Raw genomic sequence first — 14,681 nt, 5'->3', positions numbered from 1 at the left:
TTGGACGCATCTTTTGTAATGATGATGCAATAACCTCTTTGTTTAATCTGTGAAGCAATTCTATTGTATTGCTGCAGCTACAACAGAAACGCGATGAAGAAAAGTGAGTGGCCCCATCCAGTGTTTGATCACCACAATGGAGGAACAATAGCGCTATTAAAAAAAAAAAAAAAGTATGCTGTGTCATTTCCAGAGGAGTAGACTCTAATATAAAAAGGTCAGTTAAGGTCAGAGGTCTGGTTCTCTCTGAGAATTTAAATACAATGCGCAGTAAATTAGATTTGATTTCTGTTAAATTATGCTTTGATACTGCATTCAACCCAAGCTGGCTTCAATCAAAGTCACGCTACAGCTCTGTTATGCTAATGCCCGCTGCTGAGCCGGAGTGCGTGATATGGAAATCAGTTGACTGAACATGAGGAGAAAGCATAGGCCAAGCGCGAGGTGGGCTTAGAGACGAGGGGCTGGGAGACCCCAAAGGTTAATCACATCATGTTCGGGATTGTTCTTTATGGGAAAATATGAGTTTTGGTGGCAGGCATGAACATGGGGACGGTCATGCACAGTTGCGTACATTAATGTGTGACAGGGTGCTTACAGGCCCGCTCGACGGCCCTCTCTCTTTGCCTATAATTTTGTGCCTGAGTGAGTAGCTTCCTGTTCTGTAATAATAAACATTTTGAGCTTCGTTTCTTAAGCTCAAGTAGGAAATAACTTCCTGTGCTACTTAATATTTTTTGCTTGTTAAAGTTTAACATCTTCTATAAGCATAATTAGAGGGTCCAGTCTTCTGTTGTTTGCATATGTGACAGATTTGCTGAGTCACAAAGTGCTTAATTTATCGACAATAGTTCATGTCATTTGTGTGTTTATTAAGGGAGTGTGTTAAACCATCAGATGTTCTTTTATTTAGTATTTAGAGGGCCCTGTGTCTTAACTACCATACTACTGTTCTGATGTGAAGACCATAAATTGAGTCTTATAAAGGGTACACAGTGTGTTTAAACATTAAGGCAATTGGTTGGAAGACAGGTTTGACTACAGGTCCATCTAATGCCATAGCTGGACTTTTTAAACACTGAGCTACTTGCTACATTAATTTTGTTCAGTGCAAACCATGAATCTGACTGAGAATTTGTTGCATCTCGTTCCAAAAAGAAGGGTAAAACTGATATGGTATAATTTTTCAATGTGGTGTAACATTTTAAAGTCATAACATTATGCTTTTCCTGAGTAATTGCTATTATTATTAAAGTGGCATAAAACCTATGATCTGGCTTTTTCTGTATTACCTGTAAGCACAACCTTTTGTAAATATATACTTATTACAGAATAAGAAATTCTTTCTTCAAAAGCCGACAGTCCTTGTTCTACTGATTGTTATTGCAGTGCTTGCAAATTATGCTTCTCAGGGTAACTTGGCTTCCAGCCACTGGTCTGAGATTTTCCCATCCTGGCAATCACTTGTCCCCAAACTATCTCTAGCGTTTCAGCGGGCCAGTATACTCTCGGTCACTCACGTATGTATTTGCTTGCTCTTGCTGTTAACCATCTTGATATGCATTATCCTTTGATCCACCTTGTCCACAATGGTTAACCTGAGCCCACCCTAATCTGTACTTTCCCTTGTGTTCTTCGTGATTAGAGGGACTTGGCCTGGCTGGCATCACCTCATGTCTCTATCCACCTCTCCCCCACCTACGTGTTCTACTTCCTCAGTTCAAGTCGTAAGCTCGTCTTACTGGTTTGGGGGGCTGTCTACCGGTTTCCATTGAAATATGCCTTTATTTGGCCTGGAAAAGCCCCAAACAATGAACATTAAATGAAGGTCTTAGAATGGGAAATAAAAATTAAAAAAAAGAATTCTTGATCTAAAGAAACTATTGAATGTTTTTTCACCTCATCATATCAAAAGGATATAACACATTCTGACCATGGCAAGGGTTTCACTATGTTATCAGAAAAAATCTACCTGAGTCTGATATGCCCACCGGTAGAGAGTGTTCCCCACCCCAAACTGAAAATATATGATGCAAAGACTATCAATGAGTACGCACCCCCCCAGAGTGATAAAAACAATATATAGAAAAATATAAACACTGTGTAGCAGCCAAATCTAGAAAATCCTACAAAAAAAATTACTTAATAGGTTTACCCCACTGACAAGAAACAGATAACAAAAAGCCATGTCATTAAGCTACAACATAGAACCAGAGTCAGAGATGAATGTTTACTCAGTTTATAATCAAGACAGGTTACGTTCTAATTGACTAATGATGTTTTAACTTATTTAATTCTATTTAATTTTTTACTATTTAACACTTCCCTTTACTTCAAGAGAATTTCTGTGAATAATATTAAAAATGCGTAATATTTTAAAATATTTGACTTGAACCTTATTAACACACATAATTCACTTCAAAGGAAGCAATGAATTTATAATAGAAAATATAATTTAGGGATATGGGATTTAAAATGATCATTTTTATAAAGCCAGTTTAATCACATTTTATTCATTTGTCACTATTTTTAAGAAATATAAATGATTAAATTGCTAAACTGCCTCCCTTTCCAATGAACCATTTTTCTTACTGACTTCATAGCAATAACTCTTCTGGATGAATGATATGCTTTCTTTCCCAGCCAGAACCTTATATTTAGCTAAAATAAAAAATGTTTGTCCCATAATAAAAACAATAGCTATATCTCTTTCTTTCCACTATAATTGCTTTTTCAACGTTGAAATGAAAAAGTACTAAAGGGTTTATTGTTTTCATAAATATGGAAAGTAAAGCGGTCAAAGGAAGTAGAGGAACTACAGTGAATCACAATCTTGAGATTCTTTTTTTAAAACTTATTATTAATTATTATTATTATTATTTTGAGAGAGAGGCAGGGAGAGAGAGACAGGAACATCAAGCTGCTCTTGTGTGTGCCCTGACCGGGGAATCGAACTGGCAACCTCTGTGCTATGGACAACACTCCAACCAACTGAGCTATCTGGCCTGGGCTTAATTTTTATTTACTGATAGTGACAGAGATAGGATAGATGAGAGAGGAGAAGGGGAAGGGAAGCATTCATTTGTTGTTCCACTAAACCATGCATTCATTGGCCGCTTCCCATGTGTGCCCTGACTGGGTATCAAACCCACAACCATGTCATTTCAGGACAACACTCTTAACCAACTGAGCTAACCAGCCAGGGCTACCATCCTTCTCTTCTTCATCTATCTGGACTTCTCATTCTTCTCTCTACCCATGACAAGTCTCCCATATACAAACTGCATTCAACCCTTGTGTAAACAGAGAGGTGTTGCGGCTATTACTTCTCAGTTTTAGGTCACTCTTATGAAATTTTTTGATTGTGGGAAGACTAATTTTGAGGGATCATATACTTTCTAAACTAAAAGTAGTTATGGTTATTCAAACTCCGATGACTATTTAGGCTCTGAAGTCAGTCAAATGTATTATGTAGTGTAATTATAAAATACTCTATGTGGCTTTCTGGATTAATATGTACAGTAACTGTGAAAGCCATGCCAAGGATGGGGTCAAAGGTACTGAGTTTCGGTGGTGAGACACACTCACAGAAAGAGTTTGTAAGTACTTTGTGATAGCAGTTGAACAATTTTCTTTAAATTATGGTCACACATAATGTGCTCCTCTCTGAAAAGGACAATGTAAACTTCAAAATGAAATGATTCTGCTGTTACATAGTAGATAGATGGCCTTTGAAAAGAGTAAATCAAATGAGGTTCAAAATATTTTTTTTTGGGGGGGGATTTCATAGACAAGCATATAAAATCTCCATTATAGCTATATGTAGATAGCTATATACACACAATCATTCTGCATTTGGCTTTAACTTACTTTGAAACAACACATTACTGAAAAATATCAAGGTATTAAATGTGTGCTAGAAACAAAGACAAATATTAGTTGGGACTTTAACTCAATTTGCTACTTAATTATTTTCAGCAAAAATCTACCGGTTTGATTGTGTGTCTGGTTCTTGACGGTACTTAGATCTCTGTTTTCTGAACCTCACTGAGGGCCAGAGGAAACTCACATGAGAACAGTCAGGCATGTACAACAGGGTGAATGTCGTAAGTGTTGAGAACCAGGATGTCCCACCATTATAAGAGTAATTCTGGCCCTGGCCGGTTGGCTCAGCGGTAGAGTGTCGGCCTGGCGTGCGGGGGACCCGGGTTTGATTCCCGGCCAGGGCACATAGGAGAAGCGCCCATTTGCTTCCCCACCCCCCCCCTCCTTCCTCTCAGTCTCTCTCTTCCCCTCCCGCAGCCAAGGCTCCATTGGAGCAAAGATGGCCCGGGCGCTGAGGATGGCTCCTTGGCCTCTGCCCCAGACGCTAGAGTGGCCCTGTCTCGGCAGAGCGACGCCCCGGAGGGGCAGAGCATCGCCCCCTGGTGGGCAGAGCGTCGCCCCCTGGTGGGCGTGCCGGGTGGATCCCGGTCGGGTGCATGCGAGAGTCTGTCTGACTGTCTCTCTTCGTTTCCAGCTTCGGAAAAATACAAAAAAAAAAAAGAAAAGAGAGTAATTCTACTCAGTCTATCTCCAGCTGTTGGGGAAAGTATTGAGAAAGAGAGACAACACGAAGTTGATTGGAGGTAAGGAAAGATGGGTGAGAGGCTGGTCCTCACACAGGGATTTTGTATGAATTAACTTACATCTTTGTTAGAGATGTGAGTTTTCCAGATTGCACCAATGTACTATTTACCTTACCTGGCTTCATTGCTACTTTTGGCAAGTCAATGCGCTTCTGGAACTGAAAGATTAGAGTTAGTGAAACCATAGAAGGCTTATGTTAGTGAAACCATGCATTTTTCCATGGAAATGGTTTTTACTGGCTTTAGGAAGTCCAATCTAACCATTAGAGGTTAAATTGCAATAAGTGTATTAGTTAACTTATAAAGTAAGTTGCATATACAGAGAGATCATTTTAAAATATATTCCATTTCTGATTACTAAAATAAATTTCACTTTAATTATAGGTAAATACAAGAAATGATGTAACTACAGGAAACAAGTTGAAGAGTCAACATGCAAATTTTATAGATATTTTGAATTCCACAAAAGTTAGAAGTTGAAAGCTTCTTAGAAAATCTGTCAAAATTTTGCACAGATTCTGAATTGTAAATCCCATTTTTGTATATTACTTTGTCCTTCCCTAATAGCACCTTTGCTTTTTTCTACTTGTTTTCCAGACTAAAATGTATAAAATACACTGTATAATATAAATTATAAAAATTTATAAAAATAACATAATAATGTAATAAAATAATAAAATTTTGTTTTCTTTAAGGAACGCTTAGTTCTCAAAAAATATTATTAGCTTAGGCCCTGGCTGGTTGGCTCAGCGGTAGAGCGTCGGCCTGGCATGTGGGGGACCCAGGTTCAATTCCCAGCCAGGGCACATAGGAGAAGCTCCCATTTGCTTCTCCACCCCCCTCCTTCCTCTCAGTCTCTCTCTTCCCCTCCCGCAGCCAAGGCTCCATTGGAGCAAAGATGGCCCGGGCGCTGGGGATGGCTCCTTGGCCTCTGCCCCAGGCGCTAGAGTGGGTCTGGTCGCAACAGAGCAACACCCCGGAGGGGCAGAGCATCACCCCCTGGTGGGCAGAGCGTCGCCCCTGATGGGCGTGCCGGGTGGATCCCGGTTGGGTGCATGCAGGAGTCTGTCTGTCTCTCCCCATTTCCAGCTTCAGAAAAATACAAAAAAATTAAAAAAAAATTATTAGCTTAAAATCTAATAAATGTTTAAATAAAATGATATATTTATTATGCTTTCAAAAATATCTAATGTTTTTACTAACAGAAGAATTGTTCAAAGAATGGTGAATAAAAAATCATCTCCTGATCCTAAATTGGGAAAACTTCTCATATCATGGAAGGACGGGATAGAAGTGTGGAGGCAAAAAGGGAAAAACTAGAGCTCACAAATGGCTTTTCAGATAAATGGTGAAACAACACCCATTTCCACTCACTTAACCTGTCAACTTGCCGGAACTGTCATGTCAGCACTCCAGCTAAACCACGAGGGTGATCACGTCCCATTATCTCATATTTTTAGAAAAAAATTGCTTGAAGATGCCAATCAGAAAAAAAAAAAAGAAAGAAAGAAAGAAAAGAAAAAACGGGAAAAACTTGCAACCAAGAAACAAATGTACTGATGCTGAGGGCTGCTTAGTTAACGGAATTTTAATATGCAACTGCAATGTTTCTTAATAACATTAATTACACGCTTAGGAAGGCACCATCCTAACTCATTAGTGCCTTCTTTTTGTCGAATTTTATCTCTTACTAGCAGAATGGGGGCTATGTGACTGGCCTGGTACCATTAATGTTGCTTAATCTTTTTACAGCATTATTTAAAGCTGCTTGCATAAACATTTTCTAGGCAAGTATTACCTATGTATGCATATTTGTGTATCAATTAAGGGCACCACCATTTGACTTGCCCCTACCAGATGTAAGTGTTATGCTCAACCTAGAGGCAGCAGCAAGATAAATACAACAATGGACTTACTGACAAAGAGCTAATAATTTTTTAAGGCAGATGAAAATAATATCCCCCATAAATCTGGGAAACAATGCTTGCCATGAGAGAGATTTAAAAAGGCATTCAGCTATATTTTTAACTCAAAATTTAATTTAATTTTGTAGCTTACATTTTTTAATGAATCTAATTATATGCTATTCCCTTGAGAAATACTTAATATGTTTAAATAGGTAATGTAGTAATTTTAATGTCATGCATATAATAACTCAAGAGTAATACACATATCTGTATATGTATACATAATGGATACACATAAGGAACACATAATATTTATCATATAATATTCAACTGTATACATAATACAGTGTGTCCGTAAAGTCGTGGTGCAGTTTTGACCAGTCACAGGAAAGCAACAAAAGACGATAGAAATGTGAAATCTGCACCAAATAAAAGAAAAACTCTCCCAGTTTCATACCTATTCAGTGCAGTTTGATGTGGGCTCACGTACAGATTTTTTTAGGGCTCTTTAGGTAGCTATCCCGTATAGCCTCTACAGACTCATCACTGACTGATGGCCTACCAGAATGGGGTTTCTCCACCAAACTGCCCGTTTCCTTCAACTGCTTATCCCACCGAGTAATTTTATTCCTATGTGGTGGTGCTTTGTTATAAATGCACCAATATTCATGTTGCACTTTGGTCACGGATTTGAATTTAGTGAGCCACAGAACACACTGAACTTTCCTCTGTACTGTTCACATCTTGACTGGCATGGCCATGGGCTGCTCCGCTGTATACACAGTGTTACGTCATCATCTGCGCATGCGTACATGCTGCCACATCATCCTACAGAAACTGGGAGGTTTTCCTTTTATTTGTGCGGATTTCACATTTCTATTGTCTTTTGTTGCTTTCCTGTGACCAGTCAAAAATGGACCATGACTTTATGGACACACTGTATATAGACATACAGATTGTAAAATCTGTATGATAATATATATATAGTAATATCTCATTCTGTCTACAGTTATTCATAAAAGTAAAAATTTTGACTTTGTTAGGAGGTGTTACTAAAAGGTTAATGATATTTCTTTTTGAAAATAGGCAGTAAATCTCTTAAAACTAATTCCATAATACTGTCTTGGGTCAGAAAATTTACATTATTCTTTTTTTTTTCTTCTTTTGCAAGTGAGAGGAGGAGGGGAGAGAGAGAGAGAGAAAGAGAGAGAGAGACTCCTGCATGTGCCCTGGCTAGGATCCACCTGGCAACCTCCATCTGGGGCCATGCTTGCAACTGCGCTAATTTTAGGGCCTGAGATGGAGGCTCCATGGAGCCATCCTTAGCACCCAGGGCAATGAACTCACTTCAACTGGGCCATGGCTGCAAGAGGGGAAGAGCGAGAGCGAGAGATGGAGAGAGAGAGAGTGAGAGAGAGAGAGAGAGAAAGAGAGAAGTGAGAAGGGGAAGGGTGAAAAAGCAGATGGCCCCTTCTCCTGTGTGCCCTGACTGAGATTCGAACCTAAGACATCCACACCCAAGGCCAATGCTCTACTACTGAGCCAGCTGGCCACAGTGAATTTACATTACTCTAATATTTGATATTTATAGTACTTTATTAAGTCAACATACTTAATGTTTATTTTATTCTTATTTGAATAAACTCCAAAATTAATGAGTATTTAAGTTTTTAATATTTAGTATAAGATAATGGATTAAAGATTTATCACTCTACTTTCCTCTATTGAGTACAACAAAAGAAATGAATAAAATGAGAAAACTACCATAGCCCCAAATCCAAATTGTGAAATACCCCTTCCAAACGTAGTTAAGTCTGAAGGAAAATGACGAAATATGGTGAACACCAACCAGCCTCAATGCACAATCCTCTAACAACACCAATTTCACAAAAAATCATCTGTCAGCATTGTGAGAGCCCATTCCAAATCCCTTTGATCGAAAGGAAAGAGCAGGAGTCAAAAGAGAGACTTGACAAATATGAGACACGACTTTGAGGATGATAAACAGTTGAAATGTGAAAGTCAGGGGAGAAGGTATTTGAAAATAAAAAGACAAGCCTACTATAAGATTATATGGGGGCCACCCCCTGCAAAGAAAGTTAAAGACTCTATGTCTTCTAATAATTCCCCAAGGAAACACATAAATACTTCAGAATAAATAGTTGTCCATAATCTAAATAGAAGTATATACAATAAGGCCTCTCTTAAAAAAAGAGAAACAAACAAACAAAAAATTCAAGTGGGGATAAAGGGACTAAAAGACAAGTAGAGATAAGGAGTCTTGTATTGAGCCTGACCAAGCGGTGGCGCAGTGGATAGAGCATCGGACTGAGATGCGGAGGAGCCAGGTTTGAAACCCTGAAGTCACCGGCTTGTGCACGGGCTCATCTGGTTTGAGCAGAGCTCACCAGATTGAGTCCGAGGTCTCTTGGCTTGAGCAAGGGGTCTCTCGGTCTGCTGTAGCCCCCTGGGCAAGACACATGTGAGAAAGCAATCAATGAACATCTAAGATGCCACAACAAAGAACTGATGTTTCTCATCTCTCTCCCTTCCTGTCTGTCCTTCTCTCTGTCTCTGTCTCTGTCACACACACACAAAATATTGTATTGAAGTTTAGCAAGGAAATGAACAAAAGATAAAATAACATTAAAGAAGCAGACTCTACCTCAGAAATAAGAAGAAATGATAGTTGCTATTTAAAAAGTTATGGAGCTGATAAAGTAGAATCAAGAAATCATGCAATGTGAAATAAAAATAATGTCTTCAAAATCCTTATAAAATAGGTAATAAATAGGAAATTGAGACCAAGGAAAGCCAACATACTCATGTATTTGAAAAAAAGAAGGAACACGGTAGAAATATTCAGAGATAAAACAGAAGAAAACATTCTTGAGTAAACTAAAGCGTGGATCTGCAGACTTAAGGCTTGTTGCATCCAGAGTGACCAAGACCAAGATCTAGCTCAGCCATGTTGTGGCAGAATGGACTACATTGGTATCCATGGAGTAAGAGTGCATCCCAGCTGTGATGCTGGTGGTGGTGGCCGGCGGGTTCACCTTAAATTTGGGCAAATCACAAAAGAACCCCAGAGCAGAAAAGCGTTGGCCCATTCTTATTAATTTGGTTTTCACAGAGGAGAAAACCACTTCTGGCCACAGTGGGAGCGAGAACAGGGGGAAACTGTGCCTTGTGGTGGCAGGCAAGCAATCAGGAAAATGCCCCGCCCCCGGGGGGGGGAGTACCCTCACCGTCTGTAGGCTACAGACACAGCTGGCTTCCTGCCACGTGCTCATGCACTAATCCTGCAAAGTGCTTGCACCCGGAAAACACCCTAACCACAGCTCTTTTCCCCACACCGGCCTAGGATAAAACATTCTCTAAGCCTCAGAATTCATTAAATACCAAGACAATAAGATATCTTGTACCAAAGCAAAATAAAAAGAAAGCATAATTCAATAATTTCAGACCTATTCTTTAATTTAGAGGCAATGAGACATTGTGAAATACAAGAGACCCACCCATGAAAATCAAGGCTGTGACTAAAAGCAACCAAGCCTGAGAAGTGACCAGTGCTTGCTTGTCGCTTTAGAAATGAGCATTAATTTAAGAGATGTTAAATGTTTCACATTATGGAAACACTGTTGGAAATATACAAGGCAAAACAGAATAATTTGTTTTTTTTTTTACCTGCTACTTAATCAAAACAGATGAAGCAATGAAAAAAATGTGATGCTTAATAATAATTCAACGGGACTCTACATAAAGTAGCTAATTAGCACCAGGTGCAGGAAACATTGAGCGCTTGTGGGAGGCAGGTGATCACCTCATGGGGTAACAGCTTGTCGAAAGGAGAAAGGTTGCAGCGGAGTGGAAGTCCCAGGTCCATGGAAGACTCAGAACTGCTTTTGCAGGAAGTGGATCTTGATATGAAAGGGTTTTTCTACGTAACACCTACATGTTTTCCAAAATTTCCAGTATTCAAGGTCGAGAACATCAGTTGCATTGCTCTTTAACATTCATTTCTCCTGAATGAACTTTTTAATTTTTTTTTAATGAGAAAGAGAGAACAGACAGACAGGAAGGGAGAGAGATGAGAAGCATCAAGTTGTTGTTGTGGCACTTTAGCTGTTCATTGATGTCTTCTCATATGTGCCTTGACCGGGAGGCTCCACCTAAGCCAGTGACCCCTTGCTCAAGCCAGTGATCTTGGGCTTCAAGCCAGTAACATTTGGGCTCAAGCAAATGACCATGGGGTGATCTAACTCTCAAGCCAGTGACCTTGAGCTCAAGAAGGAGACCTGAGAATTTGAACCTGGGCCCCAGTATCCCAGGTCAATGCTCTATCCACTATACCCCCACCTGGTCAGGCTGAATGAAGTTTTTTTTCACACCGTCATATCATTAAACTCCTTGGAAAGCCTCAATAAAATGCTTCAGAGCATGCTATAATGAAACTCCACCTAAACTCAAATGAATATATATTGAATTTTTGTCATTAAGCAATTAAATGATTGTCCTTCTAGAGATCTGTTTAGAATAGGGGTTGCTTCTCCAAAATTATAATAATGAAAGATGAGAATTATGTCAAAAACAGATGTATTTCTCAATACTTATGAACTCTTGTGTAGACAATTATATTCTTCTAGCCAAAGGAAACATGCATTTGAGTGCCTAAATTAGGAAACACTTGGAAGTTTCTGTAAAGTTGTATGTTGTCGGTTTGTTTTCTGGTATTTTAAATAAGCGTCTCCTAACGCGCCAAGCTTTGGGCTTCCATCCTGGAGCCAGCCAGCATCTAGCACACGCTACTGAGACACAGAACGGAGCAGGGCTCAGAGCTGCAAGCAAGGCAGGTGGGAGAAGAGTTAGTGCCGTTCCAAATTACTCATCATGTTTGGAGTTGCTGCAAAAAAAAAAAAGAAAAAATGTGTTGCCCATCTCCAAAATAGAAATTCTTCTTTTATTTTTAAGCTTGGGAAAGACTTCCATTTGAAAATGAGACAGATGGGTATAGGGTGCAAGCTACTTGTCCTGATTTAGATCATTTTCTTGTCAGGTACCTTGTTGGAAGCCTCTGTCAAAGAAACAAGTGACTGTTGTAGCCTTGTTGGTTGGCTATGCCTTAGGATGCTTCTCATACAAAGACTGCCCCTGGAACAGTATAAAGTCAAAACCACTAAAAGGGCTGGTGGATTTGTAATTATCAAAACGATATTTGTCTAGAATTTGTGGCAACCAGCAAATAAGGATGTTGGATCCTTATTGAGAGGGCTTTTTCTCTTTCTCTTTTTTTTTCTTTTTTTTTTTTTTGAGATTTGATGACATGAAAGATGAATTAGTGAAATCTGGAGAATGCTTTCTTCCACTGGCAAGCATGTGATTGTCAGTTTTCGGTAAAAACTTCTACACTGAGGCCCCCTCTCTATTCAGACTTATTCTTACACTCTCCAAAGAACGGGCCAGAAGGTGTTTATTCCAGTTGTGAATTGTACAGTGTCGCCAACTCTTTATCTCAAACGCAGCTCACAGGAGTGATGCATTTGGACAAAACTCCCGATTTGGGAGTTTATAATGATTTCTAAATGGATATCCACACAGACTACGAAGTATCTGGCATGTAATGCAGCGATTGGTTTTTGAATCGATCAGTATTCCAGAATCCGCATATATTTCTAATTTCCATTTAAAAGCTTTAGTTAGGAACTACTCACTGAATTTTCTCTAAATTTTATGTTCTTGGTAGCTACAGCTTCAGCTACTCTATTCCAGAATTAGAAGCTAGATTTCTCTCCCCTTTCTGTAGTTTTTACTTTGTCTAAGACCCTACCGGTTATTAGTAAAAGATTCACAGTTGAAAAACTCACATTACAGACCAGTAACAAATATTAATATTGATGTAGCGCTTTATTATTTCAATATTTAATTTGATTTTACTTGATAGGTATCTTCTGACCTTTCAATAAAAGTTGACATATCCATAGTTCCTGAATTAAAATTGATGTAAAAAGTTGATGCGAAGAAAAAGGAGGCTAATGTCCTCATTATTAGTTTCTTCTTTGGTGAGCCAATAAAAGCATATCTATTATTCAGTTTTCAAAATTAATAGTAGTTGTCAAGTTTAAAGTATAGTTCTTCATATTTCTGAACGTTGTCATAAGTCATTTAAGATAGATTTATGCAATGACAGACTTCCCCAGAATAAAGTACAACGTGTCAAGAAGCTATTGTTTAGTTCCAGTCCAATGAGAATTTAAGACATCATTTCAAACAAGAATAAAAAAACAGAAATAATTTTTGAAATGCATTGTAGGTGACAAGTACATCTCAATATTCTGTGTTGATAACAGTTTCTAATCAATGTATATTTCATTTATGAGTTTTAAATATATTTGAAATCATTAACAAATTGTTTTATTTGGGGGGAACTTGAGAAATAATATAAATCATGTGGTCCTGGTTCATAGGCATATGGTTTCTATATGTAAAAATATAAAACTTAAGTGTGATTATTCATGTTAGTTTACAAAGTTGTTATTTTATTCTTTCCCATTCACTTCTTAATGTTAGATGCCATGCCATAAGATGCAAAGTTATCACATTAATATGAATTCATATAAATACAAAAAAGAACTTGAAAATTATAACATATTCCTCAATTTTCTAGTGGCATCAATTGTAAAAAAGCATGACCAATTTAATAATTTAAACTATATTTAAAAGACATTAAAAGGTGAAATAATATGTCTCAGAAACTAAGATTATGTTAACCAATGTTGGTATACAAAATTTTTCACATAAAGTATCAATTTTGAACTAAATTCATTATTACAACAGCTTTGAAAAGTCAGTATTATTCCCTCCATTTTATAGACAAAGTATCTGAGAATAAGGGATATTGAATAACTGATTAAAAAAAAGACTGCTCAGAAATGGCATAGCAAAAATTCATGTTGGGAAACCAAAGTTCTATTTTTCTGTATTTTCTATCTACGTAAGAATATACTATATAATAATAAAGTATGTTAATGTTTCAACTAACAGGAAAAATGTTTATGAGTTTGGACTAGTATTCATCAAACAATGTCAAGCCAGTATATTAAGAAAGCTTTCAAAATTAGATGGACCATTTATAAACCTATGTTAAATTAAATAAATCATTGAGGTATAACTTGGTGTATTAAAGAAAAATGGTACTAGATTAATTCACTCATTCAATCATCCATCCATTTATGCATCCAAATATTCATTTACTTAGAATGAATTACCAAGTACCAAATCACAGTTACCAAGATTTTATTTCCTTAAACACATTTATTGGTAAGTTAAGCTACACTTTTAAAAAAATGCAGAAAAATTATTAAATTAATGACTTTAAAAATAATTTGTCTTCCAAATATTTAAAAATAATGACCACTTACATTACTGCAAACAAAGCTGTTAACCTCAATCTTGCAAAGGCAAATGAAGGATGAAATATATTAAAACCACAAACTTTTCATGCCAAAGAACATGGCTTATCTCTCCCTTTTCTTCTTAGTATAAATAACCATACATTATAACTTGAAGCATTCTACTAAATGTTGTTTAAATGGGCATGCAGATAATAAATATGCAACAGTTAAAATGCCCTCAAAAGCAAGGACCCCAAGCAGCTTAAAATAAAGGAAGTACATAAAATAATAGAACTTCTTAATATAATTCATATGTAACTAACTTTTGAATATTAAACATGACTAATAATTATTTCATATATACAAGAATAAAGGTAGTACTGTATTTTTCTTCATTCATATGAAAAGTTAGTTTACAATATTAATCATTCATATATTCTTTTAGAAGAAAATTGTAACCTATTCACTGATAAGTAACAAAGGTCAGTACAAAATCATTTGTCAAAGTGATGAAAAGATCAGGAGCAACTTTTACAGAAGACAGTCCTTCAAGTAATATTTTAACATGGGTGAGTAAGTATATTTTATTCTGTCAAATTCTACTATACATGAGTTATGAAGCATCGTACAAAGCCATGCCAAATGGATAGAAGGATGGCTACTTACCAACAGGGCGAGCTGTAGACATTACAATGGTGTGGTGAGAACATAAAAAAGAAATTTAAAAAAAAAGAAAGAAAGAAAAGAAAATTATC

General features: G+C 37.3%; 1 protein-coding gene across 20 annotated transcripts in view; it reads right to left on the bottom strand.

Annotated features, from left to right (window-relative positions):
* Positions 1–14,681, bottom strand: part of ROBO2 (roundabout guidance receptor 2) — a 1,433,919-nt gene that overhangs the window by 119,298 nt on the left and 1,299,940 nt on the right. For 16 of the 20 annotated variants that reach the window (XM_066241946.1, XM_066241947.1, XM_066241955.1 and 13 more), the window contains exon 7: positions 14,593–14,604. The exons of the other annotated variants lie outside the window; for them this stretch is intronic. In XM_066241946.1, the coding sequence (XP_066098043.1) occupies positions 14,593–14,604 (12 nt within the window). The remainder of the gene's footprint in view (positions 1–14,592; positions 14,605–14,681) is intronic. 20 annotated transcript variants of the gene reach the window in all.

The sequence above is a fragment of the Saccopteryx bilineata genome, chromosome 8 (genome assembly GCF_036850765.1).
Source record: "Saccopteryx bilineata isolate mSacBil1 chromosome 8, mSacBil1_pri_phased_curated, whole genome shotgun sequence".
Classification (NCBI taxonomy): domain Eukaryota; kingdom Metazoa; phylum Chordata; class Mammalia; order Chiroptera; family Emballonuridae; genus Saccopteryx; species Saccopteryx bilineata.
This window is presented reverse-complemented; position numbering and strand designations above follow the sequence as displayed.